The sequence below is a fragment of the Vanessa cardui genome, chromosome 4 (genome assembly GCF_905220365.1).
Source record: "Vanessa cardui chromosome 4, ilVanCard2.1, whole genome shotgun sequence".
Lineage (NCBI taxonomy): Eukaryota > Metazoa > Arthropoda > Insecta > Lepidoptera > Nymphalidae > Vanessa > Vanessa cardui.
In genome coordinates, this window is record NC_061126.1 from 2,816,372 (window position 1) to 2,839,088 (window position 22,717).

Sequence of the window (22,717 nt, forward strand, 5' to 3'; positions counted from 1 at the left end):
CTTGTCGACTGTCGGTTGTATTGTGGGTTTCGCGCGGGTGCTACTTTGTAGATTTATAACAAAGTCGGATGTTAATAGCGGCCATTTCTCTAATCATAAACGTCCGCCTACAGCCTCCGCGGACACACCAACCACGCTATTACGTCTACGAATGACAGCGTTGATAGTGGCTAACAAACCCTTCGTTTCTACCCAACTATGACATTTTTATTAAGAGTAGTAGGTATAAGTTATCTGTTTGTTATTGTGGTTTATATCAAGAGTCAAAATATTTAGCCAAGCCAATTTAGCAGATTAGAATAAATAATCAAATTAAACCTGTTTATATATATTTTTTTAAATTTTCGTTTATTCTAATATGTATCACTATACCTACTATGATTTAATAAAATGACTGAACGGTAATTGTAAGCACGTACAAGTACGTATATATGTATGAAAAATGATGCTTGCTTTTTGTTCGTATTCTATGCTTTAATTTTATAGTTTCATCAATAGTTTAAACAAACGGACAAAAAGTGTTTCTTTAGGTTCTTTAAAAAATCAAATATCGTGAGGTTAACTAATGCGAATATTATTAAATAATATTATTTATAGTATATTTTTGAGAATTGTCATATTTCACAATAAACGAGTTAATCGATAACATTATCAACACGTTATCACTGGCGGGGTAATCGTGCGAATGTTACGATATGAAACGATCAAATGAACATTTACCTTACTTTTAGATCTCCACATGATTTTATCGTGTAGGCTTTTTTTTATCTCGAGATAAATTCGCCGGAAGGTCGCGATAGCGATCATTGTTTGCTGATAATTGCCCGTGTTGGTGTCTGTTATATCATACGTGGATTTGCGGAAATATATAATTTACTATAAATAGGTTTTCGTTTTAAAATCTTTATTTATGATTATAATATTAATTTCAATTGATTTCACATTGTGTTATAGATTTGTAATTAATAACAGTAATTCTTTTTATTTTTATTTTATACAAACAACAACAAAAACAACAGCCCGTTAATTTCCCACTTCTGGGCTAAGGCCTCCTCTCAATTTGAGGAGAAGGTTTGGACCATATTCCACCACGCAATCATTGGTTATGATGTAAGCCTTCGAACCTTACAAAACATACGTAAAAAACTTCCTATAGTACTTTTTTAACATATATCTCAGAATGAAAAAGAATTCAGTAGATACATATGATTGAAATAAATCCTAAAATGCGATGCGAACAGCTGTGTATGACAGTAAATATATGTACATTTATTAATTGCTGAATTCGATTTATATGATGAAATTTGTCAATAAAATCCTGTCTAGCTAAGTGACCGGAGATTATTCTGATAATTAATCTATCATCTGAGACTAGCAAAAAATTATCAATATAAAAGTATCATTGAGAAACTAATGAAACGAATCTTATATAATTATGTATAATTTTATCATTGATATACACGACCAACGCCTAATACGTGTAAATAAAGAAAATGCACAATAGATCGTATATATTTACGATTGTTCATAATCGTGTGTTTTGTCTACAGGTACGTAGCGGAATGGATGCACGTTGCACGGCCGAGTCCCGAGCTCCGTGGGAACGCGACGCGGTGGTTACCTGTTCCTAGTGTTGCAGAACACTGGCTATCGGCCGAGGTCGATCGTACTTGTCGACACAACTCGGTAGGCGTCGCTCGGAAGGCTACGATGTGATCTATACTGGTCTACTATTAAATGTAATATCGAATTAATACATAATCATTTATGACCAGCAATTCTAACTCTATTACGGCTACAGCTTCTCGTCTAAGTAAAAAGATACAAGAAAAAATCAATGCTACTGTAGATACCAATTTCATGACCTAAATTTACTGTACTTAAAGTTTTATTTTCGAATTAAAATGCGAACTCAACTTTTAAGCAATGTTTCATGACGCTGGTAATGTATTTAATATTGGATTATTCATAACACCTTATCACATATGACTAAACAATGAATCTTGAATCTGAAACGGGGAACACTTCACGCAATATTGACCGCAATGAGCAATTCAGTTAATGCAATAATAACTAGCTTATTTATATGTCCAAGCTCAGTTCAATAAGTTATTCTTGATCTGGATTTGAAAAGAACAAAACGAGACACCAGTGTGGCTTATTACAAGTTGAATATACTCGCATTCCAGAATATTAAGGAATGATATTATTTAAAGCCATAGTATAAACAATTATGGAAATAGAAATTCACACATTCTCTTATATGAATACAGAGATTTAACAAAGGTAAATGACACTTAGTTTTATAAGATGTTACTAAGATTAGAAGAAGTATTTTTGTATGAATTAGAAACTAGTACAAAAGAATTACTATTACTAATATGATATTATCTTTCCAACCGGTATCTCAATGTCGAACTGTAATGACAGATTTAATTGTAGAATCGCGTTCATTGTATGCAATGTTTTTTTTATAATACGTTGGGTGTGTGTTGCTTTTCACGACTATGTTCTTCCTGCATCGTTTATTCTTAAAACTATAAAATTAATAATTGTATCCACGCCTCATATACGCCACAAGAGATCAAAGGTGCACTAAACTTGCTTCCATCGGCATAAAGTTACTCTACGTATGACGATGGCCGACCACATTACTAACGATTTTTATAATCTCTATTTCCTACGGCATAAAGACTATATTTCATCATATCAATACGGCTGCGTGGCTTACCGTGTATGTTAGCCTCATTTGAACTCGCTTCAAGTTGCGTAGGTTTGGTAAAAAGTTTTTATATACACATGCATCGGTCGAAACCACTAGTTCGGTGTTTAAACAGCTGACATTGTCATCTTACGTGTGGGCTGATTTTACATTTTTATTATTTGTATATAATATGCTATTTTATATGAAAGAAATTTTGACTGTTGGTGGACATGTTTAAGAAGAAGAAACAAAATTTTGAAGTAAAAAACAAAATATCTAGAGAAAAAAAATACTTTTTGAGTTTACTTAGTTTTAGTTTATTTTTAAATTATCTTTCTAGATAAACGAAACGTAAATAATACACTTCCAAAGATTAACACTATTGTAATAAAAATAAGAATTAGTGTTTTCTTATGACTGCCTGTACTTAGAAACGGAGGTCGGATTTTATTACTGTTACTGAGGTTTTCCGAGAAAGGTTTTATTGTAAGGTGATTAAGTATTATTATTTTTAAAGTCCAAGAAAGGTATGCGGTGATATCGCTGACAGTCGCCACTTTTAATTACAATCCCAACTTTAAAACTAATCAACTAGCGTATCTGAATAAATTACGTGAACTTTGTGTCAATTTGAAAACTTTAGTATCAAATGTAAAGTTAGTCTTTGTTAAACCTAAAACCGAAAACTTTGAATCGATTTTGAAAATGGACCTTTAAACAGATTATTGAAGAGATCTAAACGTCAATAAATAATCGAAACTGTGTTGGATCAGTATCCGTGTAATTTCTTACAATTCAGATGACTTAACATTCTTAAATTCCAACAACGAAGTCGACTCAAGTAAATTGCCTATCTGCCCACTTCACCCGTTGTAATGGATTTGTCAACAAGTAACTCAATACGCTGAATTGAATTACAGAGACCCACTGCGTTTGCACACTTTAAATATGTATTTTATAATTGGATATCCCACGTGAAGGGTTCGACGGAATAATGGAACGTTGCCACGATCGACTTCTCTTTGTGCCTGCATACTTGGATTGTGTCTTTTTAAACTTTTACATTTGTTATCATTAATTAATTATTTTATGTTTATAGTAAATTTAAAAGTATTATGAGATGTAAGAATTTGCCCGGCGAGAAAGACAAAAAACTTTTTGTTTCAATGATAGCGTTTTAAAATGAAACAAATAAACCTTTGCATAGAACTACGGCACAGTTGCAGCTTATAAATAGGGCAGTGCATGAGAGTACATTTCCGGCGCAGCCCGCATCTTTGTCGGGACCGCCTCTGTTATCTTGCATATACCGACAAGAGTTCGTAATTACACTCAGTGGTTTCGCTTCGCAATACCGTTAGACTTTTTGCTATACGTAAAACTGATACGTTTTCCTATATAGAAAACATCACTTGCTTTGTCGGCATTTCATTGTCTTTATAAATAATATATTTGTCATCTTTACATTGTACTGCTGTAATATTTTTAAAGACATCAGAACTTATTATAGTGTAGCGTGTGAGGAGATCAGATCGCTTTTCGTGTCTTAAGTTTCTTAAATAATAAAGATAATATACGCACACTTACGTTAAAATATTCCATGCGATAATAATTCACAATTTTTATTTCTGATTTACTATAAACCCTCAACAATTTACTAAGTGACTGCCGTATTCAGTGCTCGCAAATTGAATTGTCGAAGATAAATATTTTATACATAAAGCGTATATCAAAAAACTCTTCGAGAATGAAAACCACGTTTTTACCCCAGAGGTTATTCTGGCCAGAGTACTGCGAATATTCAAATTCCACCTACGATCGTCCCTAAATCCGTTTATCGTCGGCGCAGAAGAAAAGGCTTTGGGAACTTTTTTGCACGTTTTTTGTCGCCCTTTCCTCGTGTTAATGCCTGTTGCAAGATTTATCACTTCGGCCTTAGTGCGCGACCGATCCAGTCTAACTCGTTACCACTAATTAATTTAAACGTGTTTTGTAAGTATATTGCAAAGTATAAATTGTGTTGTGTTATACAATTACACTTTATCACAGAACACCGATAGAGGTGAAAATGATTAAATTTCGATTGTCACTCTAATTTATTTATTGTCCAAATTATCCAAAATAATGATTTCCTGTGTATCATAATAACATATAAGTTATTTTTGAATATTTTAAACCTTCACACTTCAATAAAATACCAAAATGGAAATAACTATTCTTCCCATGACAACGGACGTCTACGTTAAAAACGCTAGTTATTCTCGAATCCGGGTCACATCGCGTCAGGCCGCAGCCCAACGCAACGTCGCGTCATTGCGTGCCCGCGGACCAGTTGTACGTACTTACGTATCATTATCTAATCACTGTAGCGCGACAGCGCTTCAACATGTTAAAATATAATAAGGCTCGACGAATTATCACATGGTTCTTTTTTTTCTAGAAATTATAAATGAACATATTTTGTTAACGCTGTGTGACCTTGAAAGATTATCTTATAAGATACCAGATTAATGTACAACAAATAAAACCGTGATTTTTAATCTACTACACATTAAGAATCGCGGATATAAATAATTAATTAGATATTTATGTCTATTAATTAATGATAATGTCAAAAACCTTGTTCTAATTGTATCGTCGACATAACCCGTCTCAAGAATTGCTATTACAAAAAACTTACGTCCAAATTTCAATTATTTTCAGTTCTAATTCATTCATTAATATTGTAATAATTCATTCGTTTAATGCTATATTAACTAAAATGCAGCGCTTTTAACGCTTGATACGTGTAGAATATGTACCTATTTATTTATAGTGACCGATTGATTGGTAAATTGTCGCCTTCTCGCTGTCATCACGCGTCTTCCGCCGACTGCTCCTTTGAATATCCTAATTCACTAGACCTAGACGAGGTTATGAGATGTTACCATTCACTATCTCATCATCATGCTACAATTGCGTAAATAATATTCTGAGTTTTTGGAATAGTATTCACTAGGCTTCATTTCTCAAATACCATTTTATTGATAAAAGTAAAACTACACACATAACAATGTTGTAGTCCCTTATTATTAGTACTAAATATTTTTGTCGGTACTGCTACAGTGCTAATTGAATGTGAAAATTGTTGTGTTTAGTTCTCTACTAGACTACATCCTGAGGTCAGCATGATCGTGTAATTAACATATCCGCGCTGTGTGGGCGAATTTGCAAAACTGGAAAGGCTTAAATAAAAACTTGTTCGATAAAGCAAAGAAAAAGATCAATAGAATTTCCGTTTATCCTTTTAGAATGGAATCTTGCGTGAATTGTAAAATATGCAACGCTACATACGGAGAGTGCGAAAGTAAGCTTCTAAATCTATCAATATTTCAAAGAAATGACATTCTAATCGCTACACGGGTCCCCAGTCTATAAATATTCTAAAAGGCGCGTAGAAAGAGATATTCCACGGGATATGAAATCGAGTGAGCGTTTGTAGGTCAGAGTGAGCGAGAGGTTGGATGTAGTGCTGCAGCTCAGTGCCGCCTTCCGGCGCGGCGCTCCCTCCTGACTTTGAAATTCAGAGATCTTACGGAAGACACTGCGGGTGATTTTCCGCCCCCTCGAATACTGACTGCCCGGCTACTGACATCAAAGTGCAAAATTTTATTATTACGTTACGAACAGGCTGATGGAAAAGCACTTCTCTCGACTACCGGTTCTTGGATTAAATCCGGTGTTTATAAAATAAGTATATAGAAAACTCGAGTAGTTTAATTATATTTTGTTGGAGATACCTACAGCTAAAAGGAAATTGTATCTATTGTAATTTTAAATTGTCTTTAGACAAAATATTTATTTAACTTTGTTTATTGGTCTACCATTAAAAAACAATAATCAGCTGTTCACTATCACCTAGCATAATTAATCCATCTAATTGATCTAATTAATCCATATCATGCGGATAATCATCTAATATAACAAAATCTAACCTTTTTTCATCCTTCAAAATATCGCAAGTCCTTGAGGTTTTTAAAGATTAAGTTTAAACTAATTACCAAAATTTCGGAGCATTTCGTCTATTTTAGCTTGCATACCTGCTAAATTGGATATTAATAAATTAGTAATAATTATTATTTAATATGAAAATTTATATGAATGTTAAAGTATTATTTTATAATTTTTACTCAACAGCGTCACAGAAAAAAATCCACGGTTTTGATGTGTGATTTCATTGAGGGTAAATTACATATAAAAAGTATTATTTCTACAAATTACGTTTTTCTACAATTACAATATAATCAAAAATAAATTGGTTATTTTTACAGGCTATAAGAGGTTTTTATAAGTAACGGTATACTTATATCCCTCCTCTGGGTTTTATTTTATATGATCATTGATATAACAGCAAAACAAAGCTACATGTGTTTTGCACAAAAAATCTGTAAATCATCATTCAGATAAATAATAATGCAACCCATACCTAACTAATATTAAAAATCCGCAACATGAAACGTTCAATTGTGTGTCAGCAAGAGGCATCGCCCAAAAGGGCAAGAAAGGACGGCGCGGGCGTCGCACCCGCAGCTGACGGCCCCGCGACGCAGTGATTGCTTAGCACGATAAAACGCCTCAATGAAATATAGCGGCTCATAAAGTAACGCACAAGATCTTATTTTCTTTATGCCTTATTATTTTTCTTGTTCGATAGTCCAGTAGCTGGCCTATGCCGATCTGGTCCGGTCAATAAAAATATTGGGTTTCTCTGTAAGCCCAAAGTTAGCCAATGTTAACCGACGTAACCTGGCATGTCAGCTTTACTCCTTCGTTGACTGGGATTTTATTCCATCGGATTATGAGAGTGTGAAGAATATCATTATTATTATCTAACGACGAGAGACATAAATAGAAAACGTGAGCAATGTTAGTAACACGCAAACAGAAATATGAGTAGTGTTATTATTATTAACGATCGAGTGTACTCGAATGGATTACCTCGTAGAATCACCGATGCAGACATCGCGAATGAGTAACACGTGTAAACAAAATAAACGATGTGAACCTATCTGCCGGACCAGACGTACATAGGAACACACTCAGGGTCCGGTCAGTCTGAGTTTGATAAATGTACGCGGGAACTTCGCAACGATTCCTCTCTTTATACCTCATATGCGGGATGTAGGAAATATGAATATAATGAGAAAAAATGACAGCACTAAAAGCATTGAAGGACATTTCTTAAAAAAAAGGAAGAAAGGCGCGCATTTACGAAGACTGACGACATTTACTGTAAAGCTATTTACTTTATATTATCGTACGTTAGAATTTTTTGTATTATATAACTTTTTGTGAACATGGTTTATTTAATTTGTACTTCTTACCATTTGTTTTTTTTTCAATACGCTATAACCTAAATGTGTCTAGAAGATATGATGAGACTTTACATAAAATACTTTCTAATAGTACCTATATATTTCTTTAATAGAAGTCGCCCGCGACTTCACTCGCGTTCTAGGGTATTGATTGTCATGTGTTAGGCAAAAAAAAGCTGCCCATGTCCTTTCTTGGAGTTCGAGTTTGCTTCACAGGCAGAAAAATAGAGTTACTTTCACATTTATAATATTAGTATAGACAGAACTAAGCTTGTCCGATTTTAAAATTTATGTGTTATATGAAAAGTTAGTCAACGTTATTGGATAGGTAACTATTTATTTTATATTCTCATCAGTCACAATCATCTGCCTTTGTAATCAAAACGTATGGTTCATTAATCCAAGCTAACGTGTTACTGACTCGACCTTGAGACGTTGCTAAGGTTATACGCTTTGTATAAAAAGTAAAAACCAATCACCTCATCGTATGAAGGACAGGTTATAGGCAGATTAATCTAAGCATGATGGACTGATAACGTTATATTATAGACTAATTTCCGCTCGCGGTTTCGTCCTAGTTTGAGGAGGGGGGGGGGGGCTGCAGAGTCAATCGTGAGATGCCTTATGTCCTTTTATATTAACTTGAACGTAAAATTGCATGATGATCGAGTGAGTAGTACAAAACTGAAACTAACAAACAGACTCATTCTCGCAATTATAATATTGTTAGGATTAACAAATATAGCCAAGAAAAATATTTATAGGTATATTACATGAGTTTGTGTTAAATTACACACAGCCATATAATATATAAATATTTTCGTTTGTTTCGTCTATATGCGTTTATGTTTTTAATATGTCAGTATCATATAAACTATATACACACCATTCGTCCCAAATTAATCAAATCGAAAATGTAAATACCAGGTACCCATTTCATCGGTTACTCAGAAAATTATAAAGTTTTTTAAGTATCTACCTACCTGAAGTAATCTCTATGTGTCGATTGACATAACTCATACATATCGAAATCTGTCTTCAAATAATAATAGAAAAACATAAAAAAAAACCTTCACATTACTTCTATGAAAATGTGTTCTCATGATAGTTTAGGCTTTAACACAACTAGTTAAGGGCGTGTTATACTATTGGTTTATTAAATAGCTCGCAATCGTAACTTTGTATTCCATTATCTAAAAGATACCGGAGACAGAGTCGCCACAAAGCGACGCGGTGAGTGCCGAGAATACGCAAACAGGTGTCGACTCCGAGGTTATATTTGCATATAAATAGAGTTCCTGCTTAACTGTAACACTGCCTCGTCTCTTTCTCTCTTAGTTTTCATTTATTACGTTAGAGGAGGGCAGGATGTTACGCCTCCTTGCACGCACTGTACGATAGCCACTCCAGGAGATTCTATTTATGTACGGTGATGTAACATAGGCAATAGACTGGGCAAATAATTACAATCGAAGAAACTATTGTTTATTACATTTGACATACTACACTGGAAATATATCTATTTGATTTCGTGTAATAATTTACACGTGACATTTATGAAATGAAATATAGTACGAATCCCCTTTTAACCAATGAAATTGAACATTAATTATTATTAGTATGACTAGTCCCGCGTTTGTACGTTCGTAGCCAAGCAGGAATCCCTGGACTTATCGCGAAGCGCAAGTTTTTCTAGTAGGGAAGCTATTACAATGCGCAACCGTAACCGGTTGGAGCGGAGCAGCTAGGAAGTCGTCCTGATATTCCATGGTCTTTGCCCCTGTCTTGCGTGTAAGTAGTATTCATAAAAAATAGTAATGCTTGATACTATGTTTTATGTAATCGACGTTTTAAAGATATGTATAATTGTTAATAATATCAAAGTGATTAGCAAGCGGTTGTTTTTAGAGACTGTTCCGTTATTCTTCCGTTAGCTGTTTTTATACATCGTCTATTACATCATAAGAACGCTAACTTAGTGCGTGACCCGTCTGCGTAGGCGCAGGTGACATGCGAACTGTTCATTTTTTAGACAAGCAACATGAGTGGTACGTAACTAGTTCTGTTATCTGAGACCCCTGTTATATGAATTCATCTTTTTTTCCGAACGTTTTCTATTTGTTCCGTCGGGCCCTTTTTTTGCTGGGTTGCACCGCCCGTCTTCGAAGGTTCGGAGCGTTTTTACTCGGGCACGGGGGAGGTATAGTGGGAGGGGGGTCGCGGCCCGTCCCCTCCCCTCCGGTCGGGCCGTCCTTGGCCCGAGCATTCACCTTGGCGCGCTGCGCTGCCGCACCACAGGTAACAAAGTTCCGCGAACTGCGTGATTTCTATGGCTGTCCGCCGAAAGTGGATCTTGAAGTAGGCATCTCGGGACCCAGTCGTCCGACGCTAATATTACCGGGAATACTGTAATGAAATACTGCAGAATACTCTAATACTTAGACCTCCAGCCATGCAAAGCCTCTTGTACTTTTTACAGTATCTAATGTCCTATACGTAGATAGAGAACATGATCCTTAGCGGACGGAAGCTGTTCGACGTGGTGGTCTCGTGGCACAATTCTCTCAATATTATTTAAGTTTGCATCCTCCCTGCGTAGATTTTTGTTTTATTTGGGTCAACTCATAAAATACTAGTCTCCCATATGGGACGACTCCACAACATATTGATTGATAGTTTTATTTATAAATCATTTACTTGTATTATTTACATAAGATAATTATTAGACTTTTTATATATTCAGATAAATAGCTAATTGCTTGCTAGAAGTATTTCAAGTTAAGCAATTGAATTTGACTGTAGTCAAAGTCATACATTTCTATGAATTGTGAGGTGAGCCTTCATATTTCTCGGAATTAAGTCAGATAACATTCCACTTTTAAGTTTCTTAAAATTCAGATTAATGTTACAGATTACTTTAACGAAAGGGGTAGACGGTTATGTCATTCGTAAATAGACGCAATGGCTTCGTTGAATATTTCGTTTTATACAAAATATTCAACGAACTAATATTCGAATACCTTCTGGATTCTACACTTATAGCTTTTTATTATCGTTTGGTCAGGTCGTTGATTTACTGCAAGTCGTATTTGTGGCTTACAGAATGGTGAACTGAATAGGTACTTTACCCAAGATATAGGCGTTTTTAGTACTTTTTGTGCCGCCAATAGGTTCATTAACCTGACTTGTCATATCAATCATGACATTGTCCCTGACTTAGCACTTGGTAAATAGGAATTTAAAATTAATTTTCCATTTGCTGCTGCTTAAAGGTTTGAACACAATCCATAGACTTACTTTATGGAAATTGGCTGGACCATCAGAAGTCCTGAAACGCGACGGTCGTAATCTTATCGCATTAGAGGCCGGACATAGGAAGGGCATTAAATTTGAACGATCGTCGTGAAGCAGCGGGCACAGCGAACGCGCCTGAAACCGGTCGGCCGTCCGTAAATAATGGATTAGAGGTGGGGTGAGGGGCGAGGCGGGGGGTGTGGCGCACGCACCGGCTGCGCGCGCGGGAGCGAGGGGCAGTGAGGAAGAGGGGCGCGGGTCGAGGGGACTGCGCCTCCCGTCAGCTGTTGCGCGCCCGGGACCGCGGCGCACTGCCGAGTACCGCCAATGCATCGGCGTTCATAGCGCACGCCGCCCGTCTCGCGCCCGACCGTATAACAGTGCCATAGTGTGTGCAGTGACATCCGAGTGTACAGCGACAGTGTGATCGATCATGTGTGTGTGATGGCAAGGATGTGCAGTGCTCACGTATCCAGGAGCTGACCGCAGCGCTGGGCGATGCGAAGTGATGTTACGACATCGACCGAGGTGATTATCCCGGAGCCTAAAACACCATGCATGAACGTCGCTTCCGAAGCGATCGTTGCCCGATTCCCCGCCATGAGTTGGTTGCCATTGGTAAGCAACGCCTAAACGATATATGAATTTAGCGCTTTTTGGATATAGCGCAAAAAATACCACTTCGACGGGCGCAACGAAAATCTTTTTTGTTGCATCGCAACAATGATGTCGCCCTTTAGCTTAGGGGAACTTATTGTGAATTAGACGCAGACGGCAGATTTTTTAGACCCTTTGGTATTTTTTCGTGAATTTGTTTTTTTTTTTTTTTAAATATGAACACGAAATTCAATGTTAATAGTACCCTCCGATACAAGTTTGATTTTATAATAATTTGTGAAGGTATATTTCTTTTAACAATACCAACGTAACAATAACTAATTCTCGAAGTCTGTGTTTTTAAATTTAATAAAATGACTTGTCTTAAACAGCTTTACGAAATGACATATTAAATAAAAACATGCTAATTAAAAAAAAGATATGGAAATATAAAAAAAAATATTTTTACATTTTTCGTCGTTGGGAGGATAATGATTATTAAATTAACATAAAACAAATGAAAATAAATAATGATTAAAAAATATTAATAGCTGATTAAAATGACTATATCAATCATAACAAACAAACCTATTGTTGATTTTTATTAACTTATTTATTTATGACACACGTATAAAAAACACAAAACAGAAAACGAGTTACTCACAGTCAGTCAGATTAAAATGAGAACCCTCAATATGTTCACATAGAAGTTATGAAAAATAAAAAATAGTAATGGATTAGATTATATTAATATTAACATTTACGGTTAAAACCAACCACAATATATACATTAGTATAGAGGTACTATACATATATAATTATGAAAAATAATGCCAAGACAATCACCTAAAACAGTTTTGAATGTTATATTATTTATATAGTTGTAATCTACTGCTGGCATTATATATTACTGAAAGAAGTTATTATATTATCTATATAACTGCACAAACTAGCGATAGAATTGTAAAAGGTCGTAACATTCTTGTACATACCAAAGACAAAGGGTTTAGGATATCTTAATATAGCATAATTATAAGAATAATATTGAGAAAAAAAACAAGGTAGCAGAATAATTATAAAACAAAAAAAAACAAATAGGTACTAATTATGTATATGTTTATAAAAAAACATCGGTCCTCGACATAAAATCATCAATAACATAAAAATAAATCGTGTAATAATAATGCTGGACGGAATTAATTTATTGATATTCTTAATCTACGTTATAATTAAGTGTTTCTGAATCTGCATCATCAGTCCGAAGTACATGATTCTGATAAGGCGATAGTTGTATTGGTGCATGTTTCTATTTCTGGTCTTGTATGGCCATCGGCGACAATAATTGTTATATGTTATTCCGCTCTCGTTCGACAGCCCGCACGCTCCTATGAGTTAAAGGTCCAAGGCAGGTGCAGTTAGCACCTTGTGCTAGACCTTCCGGTTTTGTCCATAGAATATTTTATTTACACATTATCGTTATTCACCTACGTCTTAGATGGCATATAAGTATAGTATGGTATTATCGCCTATTCACAAGTCATTGCTAGTGGATCCTTCTTAGGAAGTCATTGAAATTCTCGACGGTATCTTTCACTCGTCATCATATCCTTGCGGATACGTAATGACGCATTTTGCGGTTACGAAATTTTTTTCGAGATTTTAGTGACTCGTTTGTGTGTAGTTTTAATAACGGAATAGGTCTTTACTAGTTACCCTTACTAGTTGCGTATTTAATAGATATAATTACGATAGCAACCGCTCTCTGTCCCAATAGCTCATTAACGTTCCACCTTTGAATAAAGATTTCTCTTCTCTGTAAGAAGCTGGATTCAGAGCTAAGTCTGCCTCTTAGCGTTATAATTGCGAGCTAACGGGACTCGGAATGTCCTTTGATGAATGGAGTTTTTCTCACTGTGATTACCTCCATAACAAAAAACGACATACGAAGAAGTATTTATCACGTGAAAAGAAGTGCCTGCCCGAGTTTTGACTATCAGCTGATCGTTATAACTTTCACATAATTAAATCAATCGACTTGGACGAAATATTTATTGCATATTTTATCAAATATGTTCGTAGTATTCATTTTATTTATACTTTGTGATTACAGTTGCGGGTATTTTAAAAGGATAATTAAACCAGATGTTTCATACTATGCTGTAGTATCCCTTTGAAGTTGGTAATAATAGCAGTATCATTATCGTTAATTGCTCATGTTATGATACATCTTCGAAATTGTGAATAAGCTGATTTACTTTAATATTTTCAATATGTTTTTTTTCAATGGCACGGCGTTTACAATAAATTACTCTTGCTAATGATTCATGCATTAGTGTATTAATGAAAACTTGTTTTGGTGAGTCGATAACAAAAAACTTTTCCAGACATTAAATATTTTTTGACACTCAAAAAAAAACATCTAATAAAATTTCATTGATATTTTGAATTTATAAAAGCACCAATTACTATTATTTATAATTAATTTGCCGTTTTATAACAGTTTTCCTATTCTCATTATTTTAGTATCGTTTATTTGTAATGCATTATGCATGTTGCTAGTATTTCTTAAATAAGTATATTATTATTAGATTTACGTTACGTTTTTACTAAAGGGCCTTTTTATTTGTGTGAGTAATAATTTAATAATGATATTGCTATCTTTACACTTTTACACTATACTATAATATACATACATACATATAGCATATACAGTGCAAATGTGTGAGTATAAAGAAATAATGACTATGTTTTTTTTATAATTTTCGAGTAACAGTTATACTTCAATAAACACAATTGCATTCAATTAGTTACCTATCTCCCATGTCTCCGGTGGTCGGCTGACTGCGTTGACATGCATCGAGGGCATAACTTGATTTAAAAGCAATCTCGACGACTGCGCCTCATTTCCGTGCCAAATGAACGTCTATCTAAACATTTCACATTATTATCATTTGAACATGTCATCAAGTATAAGGGCATTTAGACGATTTATTTTTAATGGTCTATTTTACACGAAGCATTACGGATACGGTTTGTTTTCTAGGTATTCTTTTTACAATACATATTTACTTTGAAATAAGGGACAGTTCGAGAACTTGATGTTATTACCATTTATGTTTTATCATTGTCTCGTTCGTCATTACCATTCACACACTCTAATTACGAGTGTTGTGTAGCAAACAAGTCGATTACTTCATTGACGATTACGTCATACCACTTGTATCTATTACACTTCACTCACAATTGTGGAAGCTTCAGTGCCGATCGTTTCTCGTATTCGTTCCGATGTTGTCAAGCGATACCTATATGATTTAGTCGATTAAGGTTTTATACAATTTTGAATAGTCATGAGTTGAACACATCGAATACAATAAAATCAACAGTAAACAATAAGGGAATCATATCAATAAAAAAGTCGACAAGTGACCAACACTCTTGTTACGGATTGTTGTATCGTATCCGACCTTAAAAAACATTTAATTAAATTATTATTCAATTAAGATTAAAGTTCAAAAACTGGTTTTAAAAAAATTGTACGGATTTTTTAGTTTTAACTAAAAACTATCAAAGTTAATAATAAAATGTTAAAACTTGATTCTCACGAGTACATTTTCGTTGACAGGCGTCATATAAAATGTAATTATTGTAGGAAATTAGTTGACATTCGAACGACTTATCCGAGGACTTTTTTAGATGTCCGACAAATTGTTTCCCGACACGACCATACCAACCGGTTGATGGTTACGTATTGATCCGTTATCGACTCTATTATTCACTAACGAATAAAAAACGTATATATAGTATTTTTTTTTTTATAATCTTTTTATTGTTTTTTAAATGTGTGTGGGTTTTATTTTCAATCGTTTACATTTTTATGACTGTTTGAAACTAGTTTTCATTTAATAATACAAAAGCTCATAATTGCCTAAACTGAGATTGTGGTAAATTATTTTATTGATTGCTAAATGGAATGTGAGAGATTGTTTTAAATTAAGGGAAGTCGACAAAATATATAATCTTAAAAGGAAACCACCTATATTTTGATTAAAATAAATACTTAATGCGCTAGAGCTTGTGTGTTCTATGTTGAGTTAGAAATCTTATGTAACCTAAACTTTGCTACAAGCCCACTTTGTGACTTATAAACATAATTTTAAATATAAACTTCATCATAAAGATGATCACGTCGTTCCTGACTGATTTCGACTATATATTATAATATATATACATATAGACGAGTGTGTGCGCAATCTCTGTTCCCTTGCTGTACTTCAATCTGACAGTACCAGAAAGAGTTTCCGCGCAAGACCAGTGGCTTGACATGCTTTCCGAGGCACGGGAGTACACATTTACAAATTACAATTTCCAGTCTCCAGACTGTCATTGACATTGTCCTGGCCCGAGATATCTGCGTTCTTTTTCTACCCGCTAGACCAATATCATCACAATACCAACGGATCAGATTGTTGTTGCTGGTTTAGTAACTAAAATAAATATTCTCATTAGCTGGATATCTAAGAATAACAATATTTACTTATTTTTGTATTATAATTAAGAAATAAACAATTACCATAGGGTATCAGTGTGTGTATGAACGAGATACATAAATTTCTAATATAAGTTAGTTCTTAGTATTTACTCATTCAAAGTTTTCAAGTTTATTTTTCTTTCAATATTACCAAGAATTTATGATATCTAAACAAACCATTTAAATCTTAAATAAGATAAATACAATATAAACTATATAACTTAAATTAAAAAGTCAAAATGAAGTTGAAATAATTACAATGATATCTTTTCTCATATATAATGTATTTATGTATCAATACAAAGATATCATACACGCATAACGATGGGAACTAAAACACAACACCATATATGTAACAAAAAACTATTTACATACATAAAATTGTTATAGTTGTAATGCATATTAAAGCATTTCTCTTATTATGCACCTTGTAAACAACGCCCCGTCGAGTTAACGAGCGTGTAATAAAAAGTAATACATTTGAGAAATTGCTTCTAAGACATAAATCGTAGAACAATGTGAATTATATAAAGATTAACTGTACAAGACTTCAGTATGTAAAGCTTGTTATAATGCTAAATGGCATTTAAATATTTTGAGCACTAAATGGAAATCGATTCGTAAAACGAGATAATAATTTGTTTATTCAATCGAAGACGAATAAACAAGATTCCTCTCATTTAATTTTATGAGATGCAGCACTGGCAACGCAGATACTCTATGAATAATCAAGTCTTACACAATAAAAATATTTTTTAGCTTAATAATATTTGTATATTTAACGTATTTCCGCTTGATTATGTAAATGCAATAATGATAATAAAGCAAGTGCATTTCAAAGAGGCCGAAACAACCGCGCCGTATGCGTAACGGCGTGCGGGAAGTGCGTGTGTGTGTAGCAGTGTATAAAGATGTGCCGTGTTTAGATGAGGCGAGCGGCTCCGTAGGAATAACATTAAGCGGGTCGTACCTACTTGCACACATCGTAACTAACGGACTTATCGCACTGACCGCCGCGCTGTAAAGCGCTTTAACACACAGATCTTGGCGCACGATTCTAATTCAAATATAATTTTAAAGTCTGGTTAACTCGAAAAATCTTGTCTATATTACGTGAGATAAATAGCAAACAGCGATGGATTAAAATACATGCTTAACAGCGTCTGTGTTTACAGATTACCAATAACTCCGACACTCATTGTAGTAATTGCCAGTGTCACACAAACTGGGACATGTAATTACTGTAATTACGTAGCTCAGAATACTAACTATGATTATGATTAATATAGATAAGATAATAAACGCTTAATGTTGAAAGAAATATCATAATTGATTGATATTATATGCAAAAGTATCAAGGTTTTCCAGTCGAGTTTCAATGCCGGGTCACGGACTGACGACGACGCCGCGTGATCTTGAAAGGTTTTATAATTCTTTTCGGTACGGTCATTGCGAGAAGTGTCGGTCGCGGGCGTTCACCTCGATCCGCATTCAATAGCATCTCGGCTCGTGGGACATTCGCTAAAAATACGTGCAACGACGCGCCGCGCATTATAATACGTTTACGAGATCTGAGCTAGGACGGCGACGCGAGCGTACGGCACGGCGTCGGGTTCGTGGATCTCAAGGAATGGTTACCCGAAAATTGTATGACGAATAATTGACAGGCTCATTATAAAATCCCATATAAATGTTATGAATAAACCGAAGCGAGCTTAGATATTTTATTATTTTCATCTTAAATATTTTATTATTTTCATCTTAAATATTCAGGATTTGCAAAAACAATTTTGTCTTAAAGATTTATGTATATTTGTCTGATATCAAAAGCCGACCGAAGTTTTTTACTAAAAAGGTTCCGAGGCACTATAACCAGTTATACGTTAGGTATTATTCCGATAAATGCATATCGAATCCTGCGAGTAACACATTCATCGTACCATTTTAAAACTTTAATGTAGTTAGAAGTGAAGTTGGAATTTAATTTTAATTTAAAATCGATTACAATATTCCGAATTTGTATTCAATATTCTTGTAAACATAGTAAACGTTGACGCACCATTATCAACTGAGCGTTGTATAAACACTATTACGTGGACAGTTTTCATACGTTATTATTGTTATCGCGTTATTCATACAAGATCTGTTTGTTGTAGCGGAAGTGAGACAGGTCCGCGCTTTAATTATGTAACTCATCGAGTAGTGTCATAGTGAATATATATCTTCGGTTGCGATGTATGATATACATTGCTCTTTCAATGGATTATCTGAAGAAGACAGTTTCGATAATTCGTCGTTGTTAAAAACTTTTGAATCTAGAATAATCAGATAACTTATCAGCCACGTTCGTTTTGCTAATTTAGTTCTCTTTGTAACTACATATAAGGAAACTCACATGGAGCGATCATTGCTATAAAATTAATTTATATAGATACGATATTTTCGTTTGTTTTTAAACATAATGTATTTTGACGGGAAATCGTCGTGTACTAGTCAGTGCGCTAACAGCGCCTATCAAGTATCGTTTTAAATCCTCGATGTGTAAGACGTTATTCTGTCTAAACGTCGACTTATTTGTGAGCTAAGTTTTACTGTTACGTTAGTTTATCTGAGTTCAAAGGGTTAAGTCCTCATTTAATCTCTCGACGCCCAGTGTGTTTTTGCTTTTACAACTATAGGAAATGTAAATTTAAATTAATGCGTTGTTTCTATCAGAGTGAATGTATTAAATCCAGTCCTGCGACGAGGTTTGTTTTAAGTCAGGAAGAGAACAGTTAAGCTGAGCCCGTATAATGTCTTCCTTTTAAACTTACTAGGTGGTTTTGTTTAATTTACGTCACCTAAGAAAATAAACGGCGTCCCGCTTCTGAGGCGTCGCATCCTCATATTTTTTAATTTTAAAATAGCCGTTATAGCTGTTGGCTGCTTTTGATGTTAAAATAATAATTATACTTTGTGTGTCTTATCGTATTAACAAAAATGTTTTAAGGAAGTATTGCCACATTATGAATGGTCTCAACAAGTTTTGTGTTTTTTTGTTTCCACGAAGTTAACTTATTTGAAAACAATATTTAAAGTATACTATACAAGAGACTTTGAGCTGAAAGTAATTGAAAAAATCTTAAAATTTGCTTTAGTGAAGTAAGGAGTCTTACATCATAAGTACTTTATTTAATTTACATAATTTGTCGGAAAAAAGGGTTACTCTTTTCCAACAATTTATATAACCGAACCTCTCGATTATTTTCAATCGAATCTATAAATTCGGCACCGGTGACAGCATTACGTTCAATGCATTACTGTAATTATTATGTATAACCATTTGAAAATACTTATACGAGCATATTTAAATATGAAAGAGTGTGCGTTTTTAGGATTAAAAGTTCAAGTGTAACGTTGTTATAATAAATTGAAATGATAATTCTAACGAGGCAATTAAACATCAAAAGTAATTTACCGTGACCAATATATACGTATCGAGCGCCTTTGCATGCTCGGATATGTTAAGTTAATGAGAGATGGTATCAGCGACACAGTCGTGTGAAGTCTGATCATGGGGGTAATTTGTGGTGTTTCAACGAACCCTGAATCCCGGCCCGCATGCCATTGTCCGGCACAATGGACTTTTGAAGCTCGACCGCATTGATTTTACAACTGAAATGCTTAATTTGTCGGCTGAGTTATAAGATGCATGCAGTTGCTGTTCTGACGTCACGAAATAAAGTAGTGTGATTTGCGTATGTACGTGTTTTTATTTATTTTATTCGCGTATAATACAGGCCGTATTTGTGTGCGTGTATGTTAGCACTTAGTCCCTAATCGTGTCAACCAACTTAGCACAAAAGTGTCATTAAAATAAATGTGACATAATATGGACGACGTCACTGTGTATACTAACGTGGTAGATAAATAATAAATAACTCATAAAAGTTTCCTGGTGTGTGTTGTTTGCGTTTTTAAAGTATAGCAAAGTATCGCTTGTTATTTTGTAGCAGTTCAATGACCCCGAGCCCGCATGCTATTATCTAACACCAAGGGGTTATGTTGGAGTCGTAGTGAGCGACCGCATTGATTTTATAACTGACGTGAGTTTGACGAGTCTTCGTGGAGTGGTTGTGGGACGTTCGGTAGTTTCGCAGGCATTCAACGGGCTGATAGATTTGATTGGATTAATTGTGAATGCAGCAACGTGGAAGATGATAAAGGCATTAGATATTTGTCATGCATACGTCGTAGATTTGCACGACGATATGGTAGTTATTATCAGCGATCACGATTGCGTTGATTTGATATTTCAAAATTAATATTGTAAAATGCATAGATGTATTTAATGTTATGATAAAGATTTTTTTCGTGCTTTTCATAATATCAGCGATCCTAAACATTTCTTTCTTTGAGGGATATGTCTTTCCTTATAAACCATTATTCTAAGTAAAAATCTGCATCAAAATCTTAACATCAAAAATCATGTTTATATTATCACTCGCGCATCATAGATAGCATCGCATGTTCCAAAGTTCAGTTTTATCTTATCTTTAATCTCGGCGGTCGCTTCAAGAGTTGTTCGACTGAGCTTCGTTCGCAAGAATTTTTCCTGACCTTCTTGCCTGACCTTAGCACGCTTATCTGATGAGTCAACCATTATATTAGTGTGCCATGAAGGAAATTATAGTAGCAATATTATAATAGCCAATATTTCTATTTTTTGCACGACTGCTACATTGCTTTTATAATCAATATTTAATACAATAAATAAATCCTGTAGGGCGAAAAAATAGTCACTGATGATGGATTGGAGTTCAATTATCCTTGATTGAGTAAATCAAAATAATCATACGCAGTTCTTTGAAGATAAATCTTTCTGTGAACTGATCATATTATTTATCGTTTCCGTAGGAAACTCGCTGAGGACACACAAATCACACATATGAAAACTGACCAAATCGTATATGGCTGAAATAGCTGATTAGTGACAGTGCATTTATATGAACAGAAATAAATTATTATCTTTAATTTAAAACGTAACAAACGAGAACGACACAACGTACTACAGCAAAGTGCAAGTCATTGTGCAAGTGAGTTTAGGGCGAGTACTGTGCGCCGACGCAAACGCGTGCGTTCACTTTCACCCGCCCTCGCTTTTTGTGTCACAGCTCGGGTCGTGTCGTGTTCGCTATATACTACGATAACTTTTTGTAACAACACTAAGATACAATGTAGTATACTGAAAATATCTTATAAAAAAATCTCTCTCTTAAAATATATTTTAGGTTCGAAATTAGGTTTTAAAAAAGTAATGATATTTCATAGGACGACTTTACATAATAATAGTTCGAACTGTAATTTAAATGTTTTACGATTTTCCTTTATAACAAATGACCAATTAAAAGGAACATGACATATTGTAAACACTAAACACCGATAAAAAAATTATATTAAGTTATAAAATTTCAAGTCTTTTTACTTATTAAAAATTTCCACTCGTTAATTCCGAATAATCGCTAAAGCGTCCCCGTCAAGTACAATTACCATCAGATTAAAGATAACAACATTATAATAAAAATAATATAATGATGGTGTGTACGACTACGAATACGCTCCGGTTTTGTTAAGGAAGCACGTGGTCACACTGAGCCTGCATGTTAATTATACGCCGGATGTACACTTCCTCTAATCCAAACGCGACTGTACCGCGGCAACGCCCGAAAAATATTTACATCTCTTTTAACCGAATTACGGAGAAGTGAATAAAAGAAACGAAGGATCATATTGTATGAAGTGTCATATCTTTGAATGGATTGATTAAAATTTCTTGAAAGCGGAGGGTGTAACGTTTGAATTTGGCTAACTTAGCTAAATTTGCTTATTTATATTATATTCTGTAGAGTCGAAACTGTTGAATAATTTAATTTAGCCGTAATGTTACGTACGTATAACAAAGATAGTATAAAAGGGTCATAATTATTATTAATAAAAATATTACAACAGAATTACACTGTTTTGTCATACCGGTGTACCCGCACCCTAACAATATTTTTCGCGTTCGCATCACTTGATCGCGCAGGTGTGTTCGATGCTTTACCATTATCTCACTCAAATATTATTATTACATGTAACCAAATCGTCCACTTAGGGTTTCCATTACACGTTAGTGGACAAAAAAGATTAAAACTAAAATACACAATAAAACATCATAATAAAAACACGTCCGGCCGACAAGACGAGTTTTAATTGAACACT

General features: G+C 34.4%; 1 protein-coding gene across 3 annotated transcripts in view; it reads left to right on the plus strand.

Moving 5' to 3' along the window:
• LOC124544469 (zinc finger protein jing) overlaps positions 1 to 22,717 on the plus strand; it is a 120,946-nt gene that overhangs the window by 71,933 nt on the left and 26,296 nt on the right. The window contains exon 1 of one of the 3 annotated variants that reach the window (XM_047123035.1): positions 11,644 to 11,880. The exons of 1 other annotated variant lie outside the window; for it this stretch is intronic. In XM_047123035.1, the coding sequence (XP_046978991.1) occupies positions 11,861 to 11,880 (20 nt within the window). In that variant the 5' untranslated portion in view covers positions 11,644 to 11,860. Of the gene's footprint in view, positions 1 to 11,643; positions 11,971 to 22,717 lie in introns of those variants that run through there. One more of the 3 variants, XM_047123037.1, reaches the window with a different exon arrangement.